Source organism: Rhinopithecus bieti, unplaced genomic scaffold (assembly GCF_001698545.2).
Source record: "Rhinopithecus bieti isolate Rb0 unplaced genomic scaffold, ASM169854v2 scaffold_57691, whole genome shotgun sequence".
Lineage (NCBI taxonomy): Eukaryota > Metazoa > Chordata > Mammalia > Primates > Cercopithecidae > Rhinopithecus > Rhinopithecus bieti.
In genome coordinates, this window is record NW_016824383.1 from 3,021,828 (window position 1) to 3,044,482 (window position 22,655).

The following is a 22,655-nucleotide window of genomic DNA, read 5'->3' on the forward strand; positions in this document are numbered from 1 at the left end:
GACATAATTGTGTTTTCCCAAAGTACTTTTTATCCTAATCTCCTTTGAAAACAGAATAAAGTGAGCACCAAATCCTGCTTCATTCTCATCCTTTGTCAGGGTGTCTTTTTTTTTTTTTTTTTTTTTTTAGACAGAGTCTCGCTCTGTCGCCCAGGCTGGAGTGCAGCGGCACAATCTCGGCTCACTGCAAGCTCTGCCTCCCGGGTTCACGCTATTCTGCCTCAGCCTCCCGAGTAGCTGGGACTACAGGTGCCTGCCACCATGCCCGGCTAATTTTTTGTATTTTTAGTAGAGACGGGGGGGGGTTTCACTGTGTTAGCCAGGATGGTCTCGATCTCCTGATCTTGTAATCTACCCACCTCAGCCTCCCAAAGTGCTGGGATTACAGGTGTGAGCCACTGTGCCCGGCCAAAGATGTCATTTTTATCTGAGATCACAATCGAGTGTGGGTTGTTTAAAATATTCCTGAATTAGGTGAATTCCCTGGAATTGGAACACTAATACATTTACATCTACATGGTATCTGGAAAATAAAGGAAAGCTCCATGGCCATACATGGTCAGTTTCCAATCCTCACAGGAGAGTGAGATTAGAACAAATGCCTCCTTCAGTGCTAGCCAGTTGAACTCTTTTCCCACTCGGCTGCCTGGACTTTTGTCTGAATCATCAGAGAGAAAAGTTACCTTGGGGCTGGGCGTGGTAGCTCACAACTGTAATCCCAGCTCTTTGGGAGGTTGAGGCAGGAGGATCACCTGAGGTCAGGAGTCCGAGACCAGCCTGGCCAAAATGATGAAATCCCGTCTCTACTAAAAATATAAAAATTAGTCAGGTGTGGTGGCATGCCTGTAATCCCAGCTACTCAGGAGGCTGAGGCAGGAGAATCACTTGCAACTGGGAGGTGGAGGTTGCAGTGAGCCAAGATCACGCCACTACATTCCAGCCTGGGTGACAGAGTGAGACTCCATCTCAAAAATCAAACAAACAAAAAAGTAAAAGTTACTGTGGCTTCTTATAGACACACAGCCTGAGACCTGCTTCTCAAATTTTGTGTTTCTGCCTCATCAGGATGACAGCTATCAAGAAAAGAGTGTAAGTCTCAAAAGAGCTAGGTTTATTTTTTTTAAAACTGGTGTATTACAGAATTGTGGGTGCCGTTGGTAATGCAGATATCAGATGATTCTTCAGCATATCACTGAGTTCTTAAACGGTTAAGAACCATGCACATTTTATTCATGTGTATGCAGCGTTGGGCTAGGCTCTGTGAAATCAGGAGAACAAATAAAGCACATGGGCTTTGCCCCCAAAGAGCTTTTATCCCCGAAAAACATACGAAACGACTAGAAAAAAAAGACCAAATTATTATATACACTTAGAAAATGTCCAGAGCACAATATAAAAGTAAGTATTCTATGATGAATGTGTTTGGAACTACAAATTCTAAAGGAGTGACAGGGACACACTGTCCTAGTAGGAGACACAGCATCAATATCACGTCCTACAAGGACTGGGCAATGTGAGGCGAGTGCAGGGCTATAAATAGTAAATGACAGAGAATTTACCGTATATACTGGACTTACTCAAGCCAAGAGATACTGATGAAATAAAGGAGCAGAAGCATGCACAAATAGATCATGGGCATTATGTATAAACAATGGAGCAAATAGATGTTGTGGGTGGAAATAAAGGGAGAAATCTTTCCTTCCATAGAAGGGCAGGATGGTGCAGCAGAAAGAATAATATCTTTGGTGTCAGACAAACTGGGATTCAAATCCTAGTTCTTTCACTACCTGTGTGAAACTGGGCAAGTTATCTCATCGCTGCAAACCTTGTTTTCCCCATATAGGGCTACTAGCTTGTGCAGTTATTAGTATTAAATTGAATGCTACATGAAGCATCTAGCAGAAGCAGGATTCAACAAGCGATATCTCTTGTTGGTTTGTGTATTTCTTAAAGCATCGCACTGTGTTATTGCTGTGTTTGTCTCCCCAATAGATTGTGAGTTTCTCAAAGAAGGGATTGTGCCTTAATGGTCTTGGCATTTTGAATTTCTAGTATAGAAATTTCTTGATGACTTGGGGCCCCCACCTGACACTGGCTTGTGTTGTACACTGGTGACTTTGCCTCGGAGGGTGGGACCCCATTTCCTGGCGAACCATCCTTAGGTAATAAGGATGGTTTGATATTAACTGAATACTTACTTTGTGCCCAGCTAGGAGCATTTAATGAATCACCTTATCTAATCCTCATGACAATCCTTTGATTTTAACTATGAACATCCCATACAAGCGACAAGGATATTGAAGCTTAGAAACCTGCCCACGCTTATGCAGCTAGTAAATGGGGAGCCCTGACCTCAGCCAGGCTGGACTCGGGAGGCTGTGCTGAACCAGCAAAGCAGAGAACTGCTCTCCTCCTGTATTCCCCGAGGAAAGTTCCACGGATGGACCAATAGGAGTTTCAGAAGCTGCCTGAGTACCAAAAAGGGAGAGAATTCGTGAGAAGGGTAAGAGCATTCCAGGCACAGACCACAGCTTCAGAGACAGCTCTGATGTGTGACAGAGGCTGGGGTGGGGGTTTTTGAAGGAGGAGTGTTGGAGGCACAGACCAAAAAAGGCCGACAGAGCTTAGGGTTTCCCTCAACCACAGGGCATGGGGAAGTCTTGGGGCTGGTGGCGCCTGCGGGTGAACATAGAGAAGAATCTCCATACAGAGCTCCTGTAGCAGCTGGAACGGGCAGTGCTGGGGCCCAGAAGCCCAGAAACGGTCAGAACCACAGATGGCATAGAGTAGAGTCAGAAGTGTTTCTGGGGAGCAGACTGGGGACTCACAGGGCTGCATTGTTGGGAGGGAACTGAAGGAAAAGCACCGTATTTGACAACAGACTGCAGGCTGCATTTGTAACTCTTCAACAACAGGAGTAAAAGGTAGTACACAGATAGCACTTAATGCAGTGGTTATAAGTGGGGTCCTTGCAGCTGGGACACCTAGGGTCACTCACCAGCTCCCAGCTGTGTGACCTTAGCAACATGACTTAACCTCTCTGGGCCTCTATGCCCCTTCTCTGTAAAACAAGGCAGGTCTGTTTCCTAGGGTTACTGTTTCCTAGGGTTACTGTGAGTGCAAAATGAATGAGTATTTGTAGAACACACCTTGTCTCTGATGGGCAATAAATGTTATCTCTGATGGCTAATGAATTCAAAAGAAAAAGACAAGATCTCATGAGTAGATCAAAAGCGTTTTGCTTAGAAGGCATGTTTCCTTTGCTTTTTCTTCCTGTCTGCTGGTTCAGAACTCACGCCCCCTAAATTTTATACAGAATTTGCTGTTTTCTGAAGAATTATTATAAACTAGGTTCAAGGTCGTTAATTTTAGCTGCTGACAGGAAACAGGGATGTCCTGTTGACCCCTCCAAGTTAATAGGTATGACATCAAACATATCCAGCTCCAGCTGTCCCAGATCCTCTTCCCTGACGTCAAAAGGCAGTACTGGTTTTCCAGTCCTCTGAGTGCAAAACCTTGAACTCAATTTTAACTTCGTTTCTTCTCCTCCGCAATGCCAATCTTATAATCAGGTTTTGCTCCTTCTCTCATTTCAATGTTTTAGACTTGGCCCTCCAATAACTTACCTGTCTCTACCTTCACCCGGGTGCCTAATTAACGATTAACCGATTATTCAGGATACCACTTAAATCTCTTATCTCCCTTTGTCAAGAACTTTCAATAGTTTTTTCTCCCAGTAATAGAGCGAATTCAAATTCCTAGAGTTGTGATTCAAGGCTTCAACCGGTCCCTCCCCAAATCCTCTGCTGGGGAATGGTGCCCTGAATCCACCCGGCTCGGTCCTCCCCCTCCCTTCTCTGCCTCCTGATGACATCCCATTCCTTCCAGAGGACCTGGGTTGATTCCCGCCATCCCATCTGCAGCTTTCTCCGCCAGTTTTTCCAGCCCTAATGTCCTTGGTGACGTGGGGCCCTCTCCTGACACTGGCTTGTGTTGTACACTGGTGACTTTGCCTCGGAGGGTGGGACCCGGTTTCCAGGCGAACCTCCACAGTAGGGGGCACAGGATCAGGCACTCAAAAATCGCTCAATGAATGGGTGGATGAGCCCATGAACGTGCTGGTGGCTCGGTCCCTTGGCTCATTCCCAGCTCCCACTCGGTCTTCCTACCAGGGTCAAGCGAATTGGAACCCGGACGCAGCCGAGCGGCAATGGGGTGGTCGCCGTTCCTGAATCCGGAGCGTTTCCACGTCGCGGGCTCTTCACGACCCAACCCTAATCAGAGGACCATGGTGCGGGTCCCGCGCTCTGCTCCCCCTCCCGGAGGCGCCGTTCGGTGGGAGCCGGGCTGCTTTCGAGAATCGCAGGCACCGGCGCCCACCGCGGGAGGTTCGGCTTCGCCCCTCGCCCTCCCCCTCGTGGCCATTGGGCTGCCCCGAGGCGCGCCCGCTGGACGGGGCGGGGCCCTCCCCTTTCCCCTCCGCTCCCCTCCCCTCCCCTCCCCTCCCCTATTTCCCGGGGTGGGAACGCCGGGAGGCGGGAGGTGAGGGGGCTGCTAGGGGCGTCCGGTTACATCCCCGCCTTCCTCTGCTCTGGCCGCGGGACTGGGTTTGCGGGACCGCAGTTCGGGAACATGTTGGCCTCGAGCAGCCGGATCCGGGCTGCGTGGACGAGGGCGCTGCTGCTGCCGCTGCTGCTGGCGGGGCCTGGGGGCTGCCTGAGCCGCCAGGAGCTCTTCCCCTTCGGCCCCGGACAGGGGGACCTGGAGCTGGAGGACGGGGACGACCTCGTCTCCCCTGCCCTGGAGCTGAGTGGGGCGCTCCGCTTCTACGACAGATCCGACATCGACTCAGTCTACGTGAGTGAGCCCCGGGAGGGCGGGCGAGGGGCTGCAGGGCGCGGCTGGCCGGGGGCGCCCGTGGAGCCGGACGGACGTGGGCGTCGCAGGCGGGGACCGGGACTCGCTGGCCACCGGGGCACCAGGCACGGCGCAGGGTCTCCCGCCTCTGCAGGGTCCACGAAGGTCTCCCCGACCCGGTCCCTGTCAACCGAAGAGCGGGTCGCGGGGCTCTGGGTGGCTCCGCGCGCCCCCGGCCGTGACCCCGGCACCTCGGGACCCCGCGGAACTTCCTCCCCGGCGGCTGTGGGCTGCATCGCCGCAGGGAGGTCAGTCCACGACCCTCGGTTGTCCAGTCCCTTCGGGGCTAGGACCCGGCCGGTCCCGGGTAGAGCCAGGTTCTCGCGCGGAGCCTCTGCAGGGCAAGAGCCGGAGCTGGGTCGCAGCCGGCGCGCGGGCCCCGGGACTCTTGTGGCCACGGGAGATTTCGCTGGCAGCCTCCTGTGTTTGTGTGTGGACTCCGGATGTGTCTTGGCAGTGATGCTGCTTTCCAGTTGGGCTCGTTTCAGAGTCCAGAGTCCAGAGCGGGAAACACAGGGCTCCCAGTGATCCAATTTCCTGTGGCCAGGCATTGTCACCACTGAGGCCCCAAACGAGGAGCAGGGCCAGATGACCTACAGCTCCCTGGAGCCTCCCCGGGACCGGCCCGGCCTGGGGGCGCTGTCAACTTGTTGAAGTCCTTTCGTGCCGCTGCCTTCCTCCGCTGCGCACCATGTGGATTTCATATAAGGCTCGTGCGCATTCCAGAAATGTGGGGGGTTGGTCGTGGGGAAGGGGGTTGGAACTGCAAACGCGGCGGCTGCAGCCTGTCCTGCCCGTGACATGGCTGTGCTCCCGGTCTGGCCTGGGCACACTGCGCCTTAGACAACACTCACGTGGAACTTGTAGGCTTTGCCTAAAACGAATGAGCCCTTCAAGTCTGGATCCACAAAGAGCCCTCACTCTTGTTGGTTGACTGCCCTGGCCTCTTTAGACACTGGTGAAGCCTGTAGATCCCTTTTCAGTATAACGCTTTATTTTAGTTTTTAGAGAGATGAGGTCTTGCTCTGTTGCCCAGGCTGGGTGCAGTGGCGCCATCTTGGGTCACTGCAGCCTCCAACTCCTTGGCTCAGGCTGTCCTCTGGTCTCAGTCTCCTGAGTAGCTGAGACCACAGGTGAGTGCCACCATGCTGGGCAGTATAAAGTTTTAAATGCATAAAATAAAATCCACAAGATGACCAAGGAAGGCACTTATGTTGAAATACAGATCAAAATATTAAAAAACACACATCTTATGTTCTTATGTACTATATATGCTTATATGTGTACTTTTTTTTTTTTTTTTTTGAGACAGAATCTCTCTCTATCCCCTAGGCTGGAGTAGTTCAGTGGCACAATCTCAGCTCACTGCAACCTCCATCTCCTGGATTCAAGTGATTCTCCTGCCTCAGCCTCCTGAGTAGCTGGGATTACAGGTGCCTGCCACCATGCCTGGCTAATTTTTGTATTTTAAGTAGAGACATGGTTTCACCATGTGGGTCAGGCTAGTCTTGAACTCCTGACCTCAGATGATCTGCCTGCCTCAGCAGGTGTGAGCCACCATGCCTGGCCCAATATATGCTTACCTTTTTTTTTTTTTTTTTTTTGAGACAAAGTCTCACTCTGTTGCCCAAGCTGGAGTGCAGTGGCGAGATCTCAGCTCACTGTAACCTCCACCTCCCAGGTTCAAGTGATTCTCCTGCTTCAGCTTCCTGAGTAGCTGGGACTACAGGCACACACCACCATGCCTGGCTAATTGTTGTATTTTTAGTATAGATGGGGTTTCACCATGTTGGCCAGGCTGGTCTTGAACTCCTGACCTCGTGATCCACCCACCTCGCCCTCCCCAAGTGCTGGGATTACAGGCATGAGCCACCACGCCTGGCCTATATGCTTACTTTTAACAACATTAAATAACAAGGTATAGCAGTGGATCCAAGAGCAGTTCAGGTAACGATTGAACTTTGAAGATCATGAGCAATATTCTGAGACACATGTAGCAACTATGATATGATATGAAAAGATCTGTGACTTCTATTAGTGACTGCTTTGTTGCCTGCATTCATAATTAGAGGAAATGCTAAATACCAGTTTTTTTTTTTTTTTTTTTTGAGACAGAGTCTCGCTCTGTTGCCCAGGCTGGAGTGCAGTGGCTCAATCTTGGCTCCCTGCAACGTGCACCTCCTGGGTTCAAGAGATTGTCCTGCCTCAGCCTCCTGAGTAGCTGGGATTACAGGCACTCACCACCATGCCTGGCTAATTTTTGTATTGTTAGTAGAGATGGGATTTCACCATGTTGGCCAGGCTGAGTCTTTAATTCCTGAACTCAGGTGATCTGCCCACCTTGGCCTCCTAAAGTACTGGGATTATAGGCATGAGCCATCGTGCCCGGCCAGTTTATGGTTTTTCTCATGTAGAGACCCACTGAATAAGAACCTCTTTTTTTGTTTTCTTTTGAGACACAGTCTTACTCTGTCGCCCAGGATGGAGTACAGTGGCTTGATCGTGGCTCGCTGCAAGGTTTGCCTCCCGGGTTCAAGCGATTCTTGTGCCTCAGTCTCCCGAGTAGCTGGGATTACAGACGCTAGCCACCACACCCGGCTAATTTTTGTATTTTTAGTAGGGATGGGGTTTCACCATCTGTGGCCAGGTTGGTCTTGAATTCCTGACCCCAGGTGATCCACCTGCCTTGGCCTCCCAAAGTGCTAGGATTTCAGGCCCGCCTAAGAACCCTTTTGTTAAATTGGGACCTGCTGTCTTCCTTTACTTGTGACATCAGACTAACCGCACTAAATTCTAAAGGTCTAGAAAATCTATTTTTTTTTTTTTTTTTTGAGACGGAGTCTCGCCCTGTCGCCCAGGCTAGAGTGCAGTGGCACGATCTCAGCTCACTGCAAGCTCCGCCTCCCAGGTTCATGCCATTCTCCTGCCTCAGCCTCCCGAGTAGCTGGGACTACAGGCACCCGCCACCTCGCCCGGCTAATTTGTTTGTATTTTTAGTAGAGACGGGGTTTCACCGTGTTAGCCAGGATGGTCTCAATTGCCTGACCTCATGATCCGCCCACCTTGGCCTCCCAAAGTGCTGGGATTACAGGCGTGAGCCACTGCGCCTGGCCTAGAAAATCTATTCTCACAAAACAATTCCTGTCAAAGACTTTCCTGTCTATTTGGGTTTGATCTGCACTTCCATGAGAAAGGATCCCAGAGGTCTCTTTGCATCTTCTATCTGTCCTGTAGGTTGGGTTCCCAGGAAGCTGACTTTGACTACGCTGGAGATTGGGAGGCAGATTATTTCATTAGGGTGCTCCTTGGGTCCACACCTGTGGAACGGTGGGAAATGAGGCAGGATTGAGCAGAGGAGAAGCCCAACCGCAGGGCAGTCCCAGCAAAGGTCTCCGCCAGCCCCTGGGGGAGCTCTGAAGCTGGGATGGCCTTGCAGAGTTGTCTCAAGCCTTGAGGGGACTGGGCCCCTGTGCCCTTGCATGGATCAGTGAGTCAGTGAATCACTTGATAAGAGCTGTCCTGGATGGAGATACACCCGGGGGGTAAGGCAGTTTTTTCCCTGGAAGTAACCCTCAAAGCTGACAGTGGAGGGCTACATTTCCAGGAGCTGAAGGGGGATCTGGTGACACACTGCAGTGTCCACCCCTATCTACAGCTGTGCAGATACTCTTTGCATATTGATGGAAGAAGGTGAATTGATAGGAAGTGTAGGCACGAAAGGATGGTCTTCACCATTCTAGGCATTAGGAAAATGTAAGAGACACCCACTAAGAAAGAGAAGTTATTGGTTGGGTATATCTCTGTATGTTAGAGAGGCTTGCTAGTTTTATATGATTTAATCCTCAAAACATTCCTCCCTTTCTTCAAATGAAGAAACAACAATAATATCAATAATTAGTGATATGCCCAAGGGCATGTGACCAGTCAAATGCCAAAGCTTGAATGCTAACCCCAGTCTGTGTCTGACTCATAGTACTTTCAAGCATGAAGCCTAAAACATGTAGCAATGGATGTGAGGGATTGCTATGAGCAAGAGTAGTAAGAGAAGACTTCACAGAGGAGGTGACATTTAAGATTTCGAAGACAGGTCTAATTGCAGTAGGTGGATAGGAAATGGAGAGGCCATTCCAGATGTACTGCAGGAGTAAATGCATGAGGATGGGAAAAAGTTTGGGAAAACGATGAGTATCATCTGATGAAAGCAGGTAGTTCTATTGGAATAGGAGGTTTCTGTCTGGACAGGCATGTGGGGGTCAAAAGACAGAATGCATCAGTTAGCTTTTGCTGTGTAACAAACAATCTTGGCTGGGCACAGTGGCTCACGCCTATAATCCCAGACTTTGGGAGGCCAAGGTGGGAGGATTGTTTGAGCCCAGGAGTTCCAGACCAGCCTGGGTGACATAGTGAGACCCTGTCTCTATGAAAAAAAATTAAAAAGAAACCAACCTCAAAAACTTGTGGCATGTAATAATAAGCATCTATTGCTCACATGTCTGCAATCAGCTGACAGTGGGCTGATCTAGGGTGACCTTGATGGGGTATTTGAGATGATTTTGTTCTGCTCCACAGGTCTTTCCAAGCCCATTTTGGCCAATATGGCAGCCACTAGCCCTATGTAGGTATCTAAATTTGTATTTATTGCAATTAAATACTATGAAAATTTCAGTCTTTCAGTCACACTAGCTGCATTCCAATGCTCAATACCCTCATCTCTAAAGTCCAATTTATCTTGGATCTCTAATACTTTATTTTATTTTATTTGAGATGGAGTCTCACTCTGTCGCACAGGCTGGAGTGCAGTGGCGCAGTCTCTGCTCACAGCAACCTCCACCTCTCAGGTTCAAGCGATTCTCCTGCCTCAGCCTCCTGAATAACTGGGACTACAGGTGTCTGCTACCACACCCTAATTTTTGTGTTTTTAGTAGGGATGGGGTTTTGCCAAGATGGCCAGGCTGGTCTCGAACTTCTGACCCCAGGTGATCTGCCTGCCTTGGCCATCCAAAGTGCTGGGATTACAGACATGAGCCACCGAGCCTGGCCTCTAATATTTTTTGATTGACTGAGTACATTAATTTTTTCAGGACACTGGGTATCATTTTTTGTAAATTGCAGTGCAGTGTTAACATCTGTCATATATTCATTCCACAGATGTTCAACTTCTTGCCTAACAGTGCTAGGCTTTGGGGATAGAGATTGAAAACAACACCAGTGTTGCCACTGCCCTCATAGAGTGTAAGGTCTAGTGAGGAAGACAGACATTAAATCAGTAATTATGCCTACATTGTGATGAGTTCAGGGCGGGTATATATTGGGGTGAAAGCTGAACTGATTGGAGAGATCAGGTGAGCCTCCCCCAGGAGAGCTGAGATCAGGGGGTGAGTGGAGTTTCACTATGTGGAAAGGGGAGGAGGCAGGAGGGTGGTTCCGAGGAAGAGGAGGAAGCATGACCGTATGTGAGACCCTGTCCCCTGAAAGGAATAGGAGCTTGGTGTGTCCTAGAATGGAAAAGTGGATGGGAGTGCAAGGCAGTGGCGTCAGATGAACTTGGAGAGCTCAATAGGGGTGGATCCCGCAGCGCCAGGTAACTCAGACCTTGCCACTCCCAGCCTAAAGCCCTCTAAGGGTTTCCTTTGTGCTTAATGAAATCCAAACTCCTCAGGCTGCATGGTCCGCAAAGCCTCAAGTGGCCCAGCCTCGCTGGTCGCTCCGCCCACATGGCTTCCCATGTCTGCCTCATGTGCCAGGCTGCAGCCACCCTGGCCTTCTTTCTCTTCCTTGGCCATGGCCAGCTCATCCCATCCAGGTCGGGGCACCTCTCCTCTTCTTTCTACCGGGGACACCCGCCCCCAGCTCCCTGGGGCTGCGCCCTCCTGTGGTCAGGCCTCTGCTCACATGTAGCCTCTTCAGGGCGCCCTTCCCCATCCACCCCCTCGCTGTCTCCTTCCCCTCATAGCATGTCTAATCACCTAACATTAGTTTGTTCGCTTTTTGTGTTTCTGAGATAGAGCCTCACTATGTTACCCAGGCTGGTCTCAAACTTCTGGGCCCAAGTGATCCTCCCACCTCAGCCTGGCTGATTCTTTAAAATTTCATTTGTTTGTTGCTGGTCTCCCCCGTTAGAGTCTGAGCCCCATGAGTGCATGCCCACCATGTTCACCACCATCTGCTGGGCACTAAGGATCATGCCTGTGGAACATAGTGAGTGCTCTGTTATGATCTGTTGAATGAATGAATGAATGAAAGCCTGTTAGGATTTTTAAAATTTTATTCTATGAAGCAATGAGGAGCCACTAGAGATTTCTTTCTTTTTTCTTTTCTTTCTTTTTTTTTCTGAGATGGCGTTTTGCTCTTATTGCCCAGGCTGGAGTACAATGGCACGATCTCAGCTCACCACAACCTCCGCCTCCCAGATTCAAGAAGAGATTCTCCTGCCTCAGCCTCCTGAGTATCTGTGATTACAGGCATGTGCCACCACGCCCGACTAATTTTGTATTTTTAGTAGAGACAGGGTTTCTCCATGTTGGTCAGGCTGGTCTCGAACTCCTGACCTCAAGTGATCCGCTTGCCTCGGCCTCCCAGTGTTGGAATTACAGGCATGAGCCACCGTGCCCGGCCATTAGAGATTTCTAAGTAGATGGCTGACACGATTTAACTTTAAAAGATTATCATTTTCTTCAACAAATAAATGGCACGGTGGGGAAAAAGAAGGAAGGAGACCTGGTGTGGGTCAAAAGAGACTTCAGAGACTTGTTGACCAAATGCAAGTGAGGACTTTGTTTCAGTCTGATTAAGACAAATCGGCCATAAAAAGATGTCTTTGAGACAAACTGCATTTCCGGAAGAGGTATACATGCAAATGTGTAGATATAAGTTTCATTTCTCTTGGGTATATACCTAGGACTGGAATTCCTGGGTCATACGGTAACTCTATGTTTAATATTTTGAGGAACCGTCAAAGTGTTTTCCAAAGTGACAGCACCATCTGACATTCCCACCAAAAATATATGAGGGTTCTGATTTCTCAACAACCTCACCAACAAAAAGACATTTCTTATTTCTGTCTTTTTGATTTATAACCATCCCAGCGGGTGTGAAGTGCTGTGTTGTGAATCTGATTTGCATTTCTCTGATGGCTAATGATGTTGAGAATCTTTTCATGCACTCATTGGCCATTTGTGTATCTTCTTTGGAGAAATGCCTGTTCAAATCCTTTGGTCATTTAAAAAAGGCGTTGTTTTTTTATTGTTGAGTAGGGCATCATCTTTCAACAAAAGTACTTCATAAATGAGACCAGCCTGGCCAACAGGGTGGAACCCCATCTCTACTAAAAATACAAAAACCAGTCAGGTATGGTGCCACGCACCTGTAATCTCAGCTACTCAGGAGGCTGAGGCAGGAGAATCTCTTGAACCTGGGAGGCAGAGGTTGCCGTGAGTCGAGATCATGCCACTGCACTCCAGCCTGGGTGAGAGTGAGACTGAAACTCTGTCTCAAAAAAAAAAAAAAAGAGAGAGAGAGAAGAATCCTTCATAAATGAAGCTGTATTTTTCACATTGGATAACATTGGCAGGCAAATGATGTCTGATTATTGCTTGGCTTGCCATGCTAAGATTAATACCTGGTGTTAAGGAGATTACAGCCAGATCATGCCTGTCAAGTTATATTTTTCCCCACGTGAGCAGCAACTGAGTTATGGGGTGACACTCACTTTAGCCTTATCATCTATTTCCTTGCCCACCAACCTTTCACCAAATAGTTTTAGCATCCATTGATGATCTTTGCCTGAAACAGTAATTAAATTAAAGGTTGCAGGATGCTGTTTTATTTTGTTTTGCTGGTTGCTTGCTTGTGTCTGTCATTCTTTCTGCATTTATTAGCTGGCATATTCTGTAAAGAGGTTTTCCTCATCAACCTTGACTTTTGGGTAACACTGATATACTGTTCCTTCTGGAAAGACAGATAAATACTTAACTCTTTTCCTGTAATTTTTTATGTTTAAGTTAAGGGATTTGTGTAATACAGTACTAGGCTCCAATTGCCACAGGCAAACTTCTGATATCTATATTCAGGTTGTTAAGGAGAAACATGTGTCTCCCCAGAGACTGGGGGTCTCACACCCCAAGGCCCTTGGTGTGGCATCCTCAAGAGCTACTTCTTTGACAGACACACCAGTGGTTAAAATTTAAAGAACCCAACAATTTTTTTTTTTTTTTTTTTTTTTTGCCAGTCAAATTTAGCGTGGAGGGTTGTATATCAACTTTAGGGATACTAATGCTAATAAGTTCTGATAACCCACTACCATCGGACAAGCCCCAATCATTTTTAAATGTTGGAAAGTAATCTCAGGTAGAAATTTTCTGTAGAAGAGAGGGGTAACTGATCCAAAGTTACTTGGACATTGACTGGAGTATGTTGACTCATCTCTATTATTCTTATGTCAGAGGCATGTGAATAAGAGCAACTCAACCTTGAACAGGGGCTGGGTAAAATGAGGCTGAGAACTACTGGACTGCATTCCCTGATGGTTAAGGCATTCTAAGTCAAAGGATGAGGTAGGAGGTCATCACAAGATACAGGTCATGAAGACCTTCCTGATAAAACAGGTTGCAGTAGAGAAGCCTGCCAAAATCTATCAAAACCAAGATGGTGATGAGAGTGACCTCTGGTCGTCCTCACTGCTACACTCCCACCAGCGTCATGACAGTTTACAAATGCCATGGCAATATCAGGAAGCTACCCTATATGGTCTAAAAAGGGGAGGCATGAATAATCCACCCCTTGTTTAGCATATCATCAAGAAATAGCCATAAAAATGGGCTACTAGCAGCCCTTGGGGCCGCTCTGTCTATGGGGTAACAATTCTTTTTTTTTTTGAGACTGAGTCTCACTCTGTCACCAGGCTGGAGTGAGTGGCGCAATCTTGGCTCATTGCAACCTCCGCCTCCCGGGTTCACACCATTCTCCTACCTCAGCCTCCCGAGTAGCTGGGACTACAGGCACACACCACCACGCCCAGCTAATTTTGTATTTTAGTAGAGATGGGGTTTCATCATGTTGGCCAGGATGGTCTCCATCTCTCGGGCCTTGTGATCTGCTCGCCTTGGCCTCCCAAAGTGCTAGGGTTACAGGCGTGAGCCACGGCACCCAGCTGCTGTTCTTTATTCCTTTACTTTCTTAATAAACTTGCTTTCACTTTATGGACTTGCCCTGAATTCTTTCTTGTGTAAGATCCAAGAACCCTTTCTGAGGGTCTGGATTGGACCCCTTTCCGGTAACCCTTAGATTGTTCCTCAGCTTTATTTACTAATCCTTTTACTTCTATTTCTATTTCATGCCAGTCATTTCTTCTGTGGAGTTAATAGGAATCACTTGCAATTTGGACTTGGAATTTTGTTCTGGCACTTATAGTGTTTGATCTTAGGCAAGTTATATAAACTGAAACTCATTTTTTCTCAAAGAGTGAAAACAATATTAATCTTTACTAGGTTTAATGAGATAACTAAAGTAAAAATGCTTTGTAAACTGTAAAGTGCCTTGCAAATGGATGAGGCTCCAGGTCCACTTGTGGGCTCTAGGCTGAAATTAATCAGTCTCCACCTTGATTGTGTCCTGGATTTGCCTATTTTCTGGACTTCCTTTTTGTGTTTTACGTTTTTTTGGATTCTTTTTTTTCCAGCTTTTCGTAGCTGCCCAGTCACTAACTTTGAAGCCATCCCAAAAAACATTGCAACTTGCATGACTTTTGCCCCCAGTGTGTCTAAACTAGGCAGCCAAGTGTAATAGAAAGAACATGGGTCATGGACTCCAGCAGATGTGGGTTCTGATCTTGGTTCCATCACTTGCTGGCTGTGTGACATTAAAGCTAAATTAAAATCTCTTGTCATTTCCTTGTCTGTTTCAAGTATGTGAAAACAGGGATGGTTGTACTAAATGCTTGTTGTATGAAATTTTAAAAGATAAAAAGAGCCTTAGTAAAGGACCTCAACATTAGGTGACAGCCAACGTTTGCTGCCTTTCCACTCTTTATGTTAAATTATTTTAAGTTCCCGTTGCCTCCCACCCATGGAGTTTGCTTTTGCAAGTTTCATGTCTTCTCAGTACAGCGATTTGCATTTGTAAAAGGACGCTGTTTTTTTCTTATTTGTTTCTACCTCAAGTATTCTCTAAACACACGTTTTGGAGAAGGCTCCCCCCAAACTATTGCAGGCCGCTTTCTGCCCTGGGGACTGTTACTAGGCTCATTTAAGCCCCCCCAAAATGGCTGTTGTTTCACTTTTTCAGGGTGTATTTGGACATAAGAAATCTAACATAAATTACAAATTTTTTGAGCATCTGCATATAGACTTTCTCCAGTGATTCTTGCTGTCTGAAAGTTCACGTGAAAGATGAAATGAGACAGGAAATGCTTTCTAAGATGGGAAACGCCCTCCCATTATAAGTTAGGTGCTCTGTCCATCCCCTTCTTGTCAGTTGGGTTGAAACAATTGTACATAAGTGGTTCCAGCTGTTACCCATGTGGTGCTTGGCATTTTCACTGTGGGTTTTTTTGTGATCTAATTGACATGCTCTGCCCTAGGGCAGCTGGATGAAAAGTCGTATTGTTTTCTGTGTTTCTTGGGGTGAGTGGGAAGACATGGTTCTGTAAAGGGGCATTAGTTTTACTAGCTGCATAGTGAGCTGAAGTTTAACTTTGCTAAAGGAACTTTTTCCCAGTGTGAACTGATATTGTAAGCAGTATTTCAGGGAAATATTTACATTGCTCAACATGCTGGAAATAGCTGTTTTTTCAGTAAAGAAGTTTTTACTCCTTAATGCAGATTCACAAAGAGCCTCACCTCTGCAATATTTGGTTACCTTACGTTACCTTAAGATGACAGTATTACATTATTATTATCAGCAGCACTCTCAGTGATTCAGATGGGCTTTCTCAGAAATGCATTCACCCCATGAGGGTTTTGCGATATGATCAATATAGCAAGGAACGTGCTGCTGCCATTGGGAGTCAGGGCTCTAAGATGCCAATTGCAAACTTAGAGAGAGAGGCAGACAGAAAGAAACATGTGATAAACCCTGGTTGGGAGGTCAGAAAGCCTTCACAAGGGAAAATGAGACTCTGCCAAGCACATGAGCTGAGGATTATCAAGAAGGTTTTTCGAGGTTTTCCCTTCCCTTCTCCTCCCTCCCCTCCCCTCCCCTCCATCCCCTCCCCTCCCTTTCCTTTCCTTTCCTCCTTTCCCCGTTTCCTTTCTTTCTTTCTTTCCTTCTGTCTTACTCTGTTGCCCAGGCTGGAGTGCAGTGGCGAGATTTCGGCTCAATGCACCCTCAGCCTCCCGAGTCGCTGGGATTACTGGTGTGCATGACCACGCCCGGCTAATTTTTGTATTTTTAGTAGAGACAGGGTTTCACCATGTTGGCCAGGCTGGGCTCAAACTCCCAACCTCAGGTGATTCGCCCACCTTAGCCTCCCAAAGTGCTGAGATTACAGGCGTAAGCCACCACACTCAGCTGAGGAGGTTTTCAAGGAGGAGGGAATCATGGATCCAAAAGCATGTAGTGTCAACAAGGAGAGACACCATGGAGTTTGGAGAATCAAAAGCAATCTAAAATTTTTCTTCTGGCACATTTCTCCTCTAGCCTTTTACTCACCAACATTCATAAAAACGAAATCGTGGTCTCATAATCCATGTACTTTTTTGAGATGGAGTCTCTCTCTGTCACCCAGGCTGGAGTGCAGTGGTGCAATCTCAGCTCACTGCAACCTCCGCCTCCCAGGTTCAAGCGATTCTCCTGCCTCAGCCTCCTGAGTAGCTGGGATTACAGGCACCCACCACCACGCCTGGCTAATTTTTGTATTTTTAGTAGAGACGGGATTTCACTTATTGCTCAGGCTGGTCTCAAACTCCTGACCTCAGGTGATCCACCTGCCTTGGCCTCCCAAGGTGCTGGGATTATAGGCGTGAGCCACCTTGCCTGGCCCCGTGTACTTTTTAAACTAGTACAAATGTAGTGAACAGAAAGTAATACTGGTGACTGCTGTGTGATTCTTAGGTTTCATAATTTCTTTTTTTCTGGACTCAGGGCACTGTATGGGGTGCCTCAGGCTCTGTAACTTTTGATTAGTTTTAATGACAAAATCTGCTTTTACCAGCACCATCTTCTGCTCATTAATGTGGTCTAATGTGCCCAGTGCAACTAACACTCCTATGTCCCTGGGAGGGGAGTGGCAGTGGTAGGAAAGTCTGGGGAAGGAAGAAATGCAAAGACCATGAGGGATGGAGGTAGAGAGTGGAAGGAAGCTCTGAGAGTGGAATGATGGTTCCCAGAGGCTGGGAAGGGTAGGGTAGGGGATGAAAAGAGGTTGGTTAATGGGTACAAACATACAGTTCAATAGAAGGAATAAGTTCTAGTGTTTGATAGCATAGTAGAGTGAATATAGTTAACAAATATTGTATATTTCAAAATGGCTAGAAAGATTTGAAATGTTCCCAGTGCAAAGAAATGATAAATGTTTGAGGTGGTGAATTTCCTAATTATCCTGATTTGATCATTACGCATTGTATGCATGTATCAAAATATATACTCCACATGCACCCCATAAATATGTACCAATATGATGCATCAGTACAAATAAAATAATAAAGTGGATCTTCGCCGACACAGAAAGGACAGTGAAGGAGTCCCGCTTCGTCATGTCAGCTTTGCTGCTTGTGCTTTCGGTGTCATGTCCAACATGTTATTGTCAAGATCAGTATCAAGGGGCTTTTTCCTTAATGTTTTCTTCCAGGAGTTTTATAGTTCCAGGTCTTACATTTAATTCTCCAATCCATTGTGGGTTAATTTCTGTGAGTGCTATAAAATAGGGGTCCATTTTCATTCTTTTGCAGGAGGATATCCAATTTTCCCAGCACTGTTTATTGGAGAGACTGCCCTTTCTCATTGTGTGTTCTTGGTGACCTTGTCAAATGCTAGTTGACTGTAAATATGTGGGTTCACCTCTGGGCTCTCAGTTCTGTCCCGTTGATCTATCACGGCTATCCGTGATAGCTTTGCTAGCCAACTTGATTGTGGTATTCATTTCACAACATATACCTGTATCAAATCACATTGTACACCCTAAACTTATACACGTTTGTTTGTCAGTTATACTTCAATAAACCTGGAAAACAAAACCAAACAAAACAAGGACAATGAGCCACAGGCCCTACTGACAGAGAATGTTAATCTTGGCTTATCTATTAGAACCATTTGCCCTTCTTTGCTGAATTTCAGATCAATCAGGTTTGTTATTTTTTTTTTTTTAATTTTTTACTCTATGTTTGTTTTTTGAGATGGAGTCTCACTCTGTTACCCAGGCTGGAGTGCAGTGGCGTGATCTTGACTCATTGCAACCTCCACCCCCCAGATTCAAGTGATTCTCATGCCTCAGCCTTCCCAGTAGCTAGAATTACAGGTGTGGTTAGCCACCGCACCAGGCCTGTTATATGTTTTTTAAAAATAAACTTTTATTATGAAAAACTTCAAATATACTAAAAAATATAATGAACTCCCCTGTATTCATTACCAGCTCCAACAAGTACCAATTTGAGACTAATCTTTCATTGATGTCCTCACTTATTCCTAATGTTCCCTCCCCATCCCAAACTGAATTATTTTTAAACAAATCCCAAATATTTTATATTTTTGTAAATGTTTCAGAATGTACCTCAAAAGAAAAGACTCTTTAGGCTGAGCCCAGTGGCTCATACCTGTAATCCCAGCACTTTGGGAGGCCAAAGTGGGTGGATCGCTTGAGCTCAGGAGTTCCAGACTAGCCTGGCCAACATGGTGAAACCCTGTCTCCACTAAAAATACACAAATTAGCCAGGTGTGGTGACACACACCTGTAATCCCAGCTACTTGGGAGGCTGAGGCAGAAGAATCACTTGAACCTAGGAGGTGGAGGTTGCAGTGAGCCGAGACTGCACCACTGCACTCTAGCCTGGGTGACAGAGTGAGACGGTCTCAAAAAAAAAAAAAAAGGATTCTTTAAAAAAACAAAATAGTAAAGTCATGATCATACTTTAAGAAATGATGATAATTCCTTAATATTGTCCAATATGCAAATGGTTTCATGAAATGTTTTATTTTGCTTTTCAGTTGATTGGTTTAAATCAGGGCCCAGACAAAGCCTACACATTGCATTTGGTAGATGTGTCTCTTAGGACTTTTGTTTTGAGATGGAGTTTTGCTCTTGTAGCCCAGACTGGAGTGCAAGGACATGGTCTTGGCTCACTGCAACCTCCGCCTCCCAGGTTCAAGCAATTCTCCTGCCTCAGCTTCCTAAGTAGCTGGGATTACAGGCACCTGCTACTATGCCCAGCTAATTTTTGTATTTTTAGTAGAGACGGGTTTTCACCATGTTGGCCAGGATGCTCTCCAACTCCTGACCACAGGTATTCTGCCTGCCTTCACCTCCCAAAATACTAGGATTATAGGAGCAAGCCACCTTGCCTAGCCATCTCTTAGAACTTTTAAAATCTACAGGTCCTCCCCCAATCCCCAGCTCTTTTTTTTTTTCTTTAAAATTTATTTTTCAAGAAACTAGGTATTTCTCCATTTTAGTGCTTTATATTCTGGATTTTGCTGATTGCATCCCATTGTGTCCATTAGCATGTTCTTCTGTCTCCTGTATTTCCTGTAAACTGCCGTTTAGATCTGGAGAAATGACTGAATTCAAGTTATGCACTTTTTATTTTAGTAATTGACATTTTACTCCAGTGGTAAGAACGGCAGTAATGCACAGTTCTCTGACCCTTCATATCACCTACAACTGAGCTCACCCTCAGGCCTTATTTCTAAAATAACCTGGGTGCACAGGTCTTATCCTGCTTTGAACCTACCTGTCCCCTATGTTGGAGGAAGTCAAGAAGTGGGGAGACTCGTATGTATCAGACCATGTGTAAGCTCTGGAACTACCGTGGTGACCAAGACAAATAGAGTCCCTGACCCTGAAGAAATGACCACATAATGGGGAGAATAGCCGGAACCTACAAATATGCAGGAAGAAGACATATCAGGGGCTGGGAGTGTGAGGGAAGAGAGAAAGGAGTGAGTGGAAGGAGCTTCCACTGGAGGGGATGCCAGGAAGCTCTGAGAAGGTACTATTTCAGCTGAGGAATAAGGATAAGAAGGGCCAGTCATGTGACTAAGGAGGTGGTGGGGTTGGGCAGGGGCGTGCTGGTGGTAGCTGAGATGGAGAAAGTGCCATATATAGTAACTTCTCACTTACCATTGTGGATAGGTTCTTGGATACTGTAGCTTTAAGCTAAAAATGAATAACTAAACCGATTTGACTGTAGGGTAATTGACAGAAATAACATTTAAGTTCCTATGGCTTATTTCTGGTCAGGAACACATCACCAAAATTCCCATAAAGCCCAAAACACTTCTAGTATTAAACATTGAAATAAATAAATGTGAGCTATACATACATTTAAGATGAATAAAAACAACCAAGATATTATTTACCCAATTTTTGATGAATCAGTGAATAATGGAGGTCATGGTGGTAGTGGGTTCAGTCAAGGAAGAAATGTTTGCAAAGCAACATTGTCAGCACTTCTGATCCACAAAGTTCAAAAACAAACAATCACAAATCCGACAGCTTGCTGAGTGCTTTTGTACAGCATAATTTATTGGTGTGCATTGGGTGATTATTCGTACTTGATGCATTTTCATTCTGTGATAATTTGTATTCATTCATTCATTTTCTAGCTGCTTATTCCAGTTCAGAGTGGAGGGTGGCCGGAGCCCATCCCAGCAGCTCAGTGTGCCAGGCAGGAGCCACCCTGGACAGGATGCTGTCCTATCGCAAGAGGGCTCCCACACACCCACACTCACTCACCATCGGACAGTTTAGACACGCCAGTTCACCCAACTTTGGCATAGCTTTGGGATGGGTAAGGAAGCCAGGGTACCCAGAGAAAACCTACGCAGACATGGGGAGAACACGGACACACAGATGGTGGCTCCAGCCAGGAATAGATTTTTTTTTTTCTCTCATCAACGTTATAACAAAACGACGTTGAATGCAATGAAGTTATTTGAGGACCTGCTGTAGTTGGAGATAGGACATGCAGCGTGGGTGGTGAGAAAGCGGAAGGAACCAGGACCCACTTCCAGGTTTCCTGGCTTCACCAACTGAGTGAATGCTGGTGATGGCCTGGGCATCAGTGACCGCATGGGCCCGAGGACTCCCCAGCCCAGTCCCCTTGGGGATTGTGCCTGAGTCTGTGCCCCCTTCCGCCTGAGTCCTTTCCCTTTTTGCTCCCTGCCCTTCTGCTGTTGAGTTGCCCAATGTTACTTTCAAAAGATGGAGAAAAGGCACAAGGCTGACAGGAGCATCACGCATTTGACAGACTTTGCAAAATGAGACTTGCACCCAAGTAGACGGGAATATTGTTCATCAACTTTGCTATTAACTGTTACTTCCAGGAGAAAGAAGTTTACAGGGTAGAAGTTTAAAGCTAAGAATTCAGTGAAACTTCTGGACGTTCTGCACATTATATTTATCTTTGAAGTCATCTTTCTTCATTATCACAGATGACTGAGCTGAATGTTCAGTAAAACCAGCCGAAAAATAATTTTCCAAAGCAAATACTAATGAGGGTTACATGACCGTTGTCCAAAGCATTTGCAGTGCTGCATGACACTTGTCTAAAAACCTGACTCTTAAAACACTCCTTGTGAAAACAGAAATATTCCCATGCCTAGAAAACACTGAGAGTGTTTTCAAAATTATTGGACTGATTTAAATTTATTTATTTATTTTTTTTTTTTTGAGACGGAGCTTCGCTCTGTCACCCAGGCTGGAGTGTGGTGGTGCGATCTCAGCTCACTGCAAGCTCCACCTCCCGGGTTCACGCCATTTTCCTGCCTCAGCTTCCCGAGTAGCCGGGACTACAGGCGCCCGCCACCACACCCGGCTAATTTTTTATATTTTTAGTAAAGATGGGGTTTCACCGTGTTAGCCAGGACGGTCTCGATCTCCTGACCTCGTGATCTGCCCACCTCGGCTTCCCAAAGTGCTGGGATTACAGGCATGAGCCACCACACCCGGCCTGGACTGATTTAAATTTCACTGGAAAACAGCTTTGTAAAACTAAATTGTCTGGATGTGGCCTCCCTGTGATCGCTTCCCACCAGCAGCTGCTCACTGCCAACTTCTGGCGGCTCAAGAGAGTGAGCCGTTTCCCACGCTCCCACACGGCAGCTCCCTGGGATACTTGTGCTGGAAGATGTTTGGGTCCCTGGAAGGGAGACAGAGGGACCAGCTGGGAGAAGCCCCTTGTCTGACTCCCTTCTCCGCAGCCTGCCAGTATCTCCTAGAAAAGCTTTGCTGGTGCCTGGTGATGATGGAAAATATGTCACCCAAAGAGTTAATAGCCCATAACATGAGGTTAAAAGAGAAGGTTTTGTTAAGTCTGCATTTCACTCTCAGAGCTCTGCTTCCAGTCCTCACCTGGGAGCCAATCGGTTCTGTACATTGAACCTTTTTATTAATAACAAGTTTTTGGCATATTGAGAGTTTGGTCTTTAGTTCCTCTCTCTTTTTCTGCCCCTGCCCTCTCCTCTAGTAATGAGGTGTGAAGAGACTGAGGGATAAGACTCTGGGAGGAGGAGGAGGGAAGGGAGGGGGAGGGGGAGGGGGAAAAAAAACCACTTTGCAGTCCTCAGATATCGTTAAAAAAAAAAAAAAA

At 46.5% G+C, this 22,655-nt stretch overlaps 1 protein-coding gene across 1 annotated transcript in view; it reads left to right on the forward strand.

The window, feature by feature from the left end:
* Nucleotides 1–4,527: 4,527 nt before the first annotated feature.
* NID1 (nidogen 1) overlaps nucleotides 4,528–22,655 on the forward strand; it is a 99,389-nt gene continuing 81,261 nt past the window's right edge. Inside the window, exon 1 of the mRNA XM_017862280.1 lies at nucleotides 4,528–4,857. Within this exon, the coding sequence (XP_017717769.1) occupies nucleotides 4,633–4,857 (225 nt within the window). The 5' untranslated portion in view covers nucleotides 4,528–4,632. The remainder of the gene's footprint in view (nucleotides 4,858–22,655) is intronic.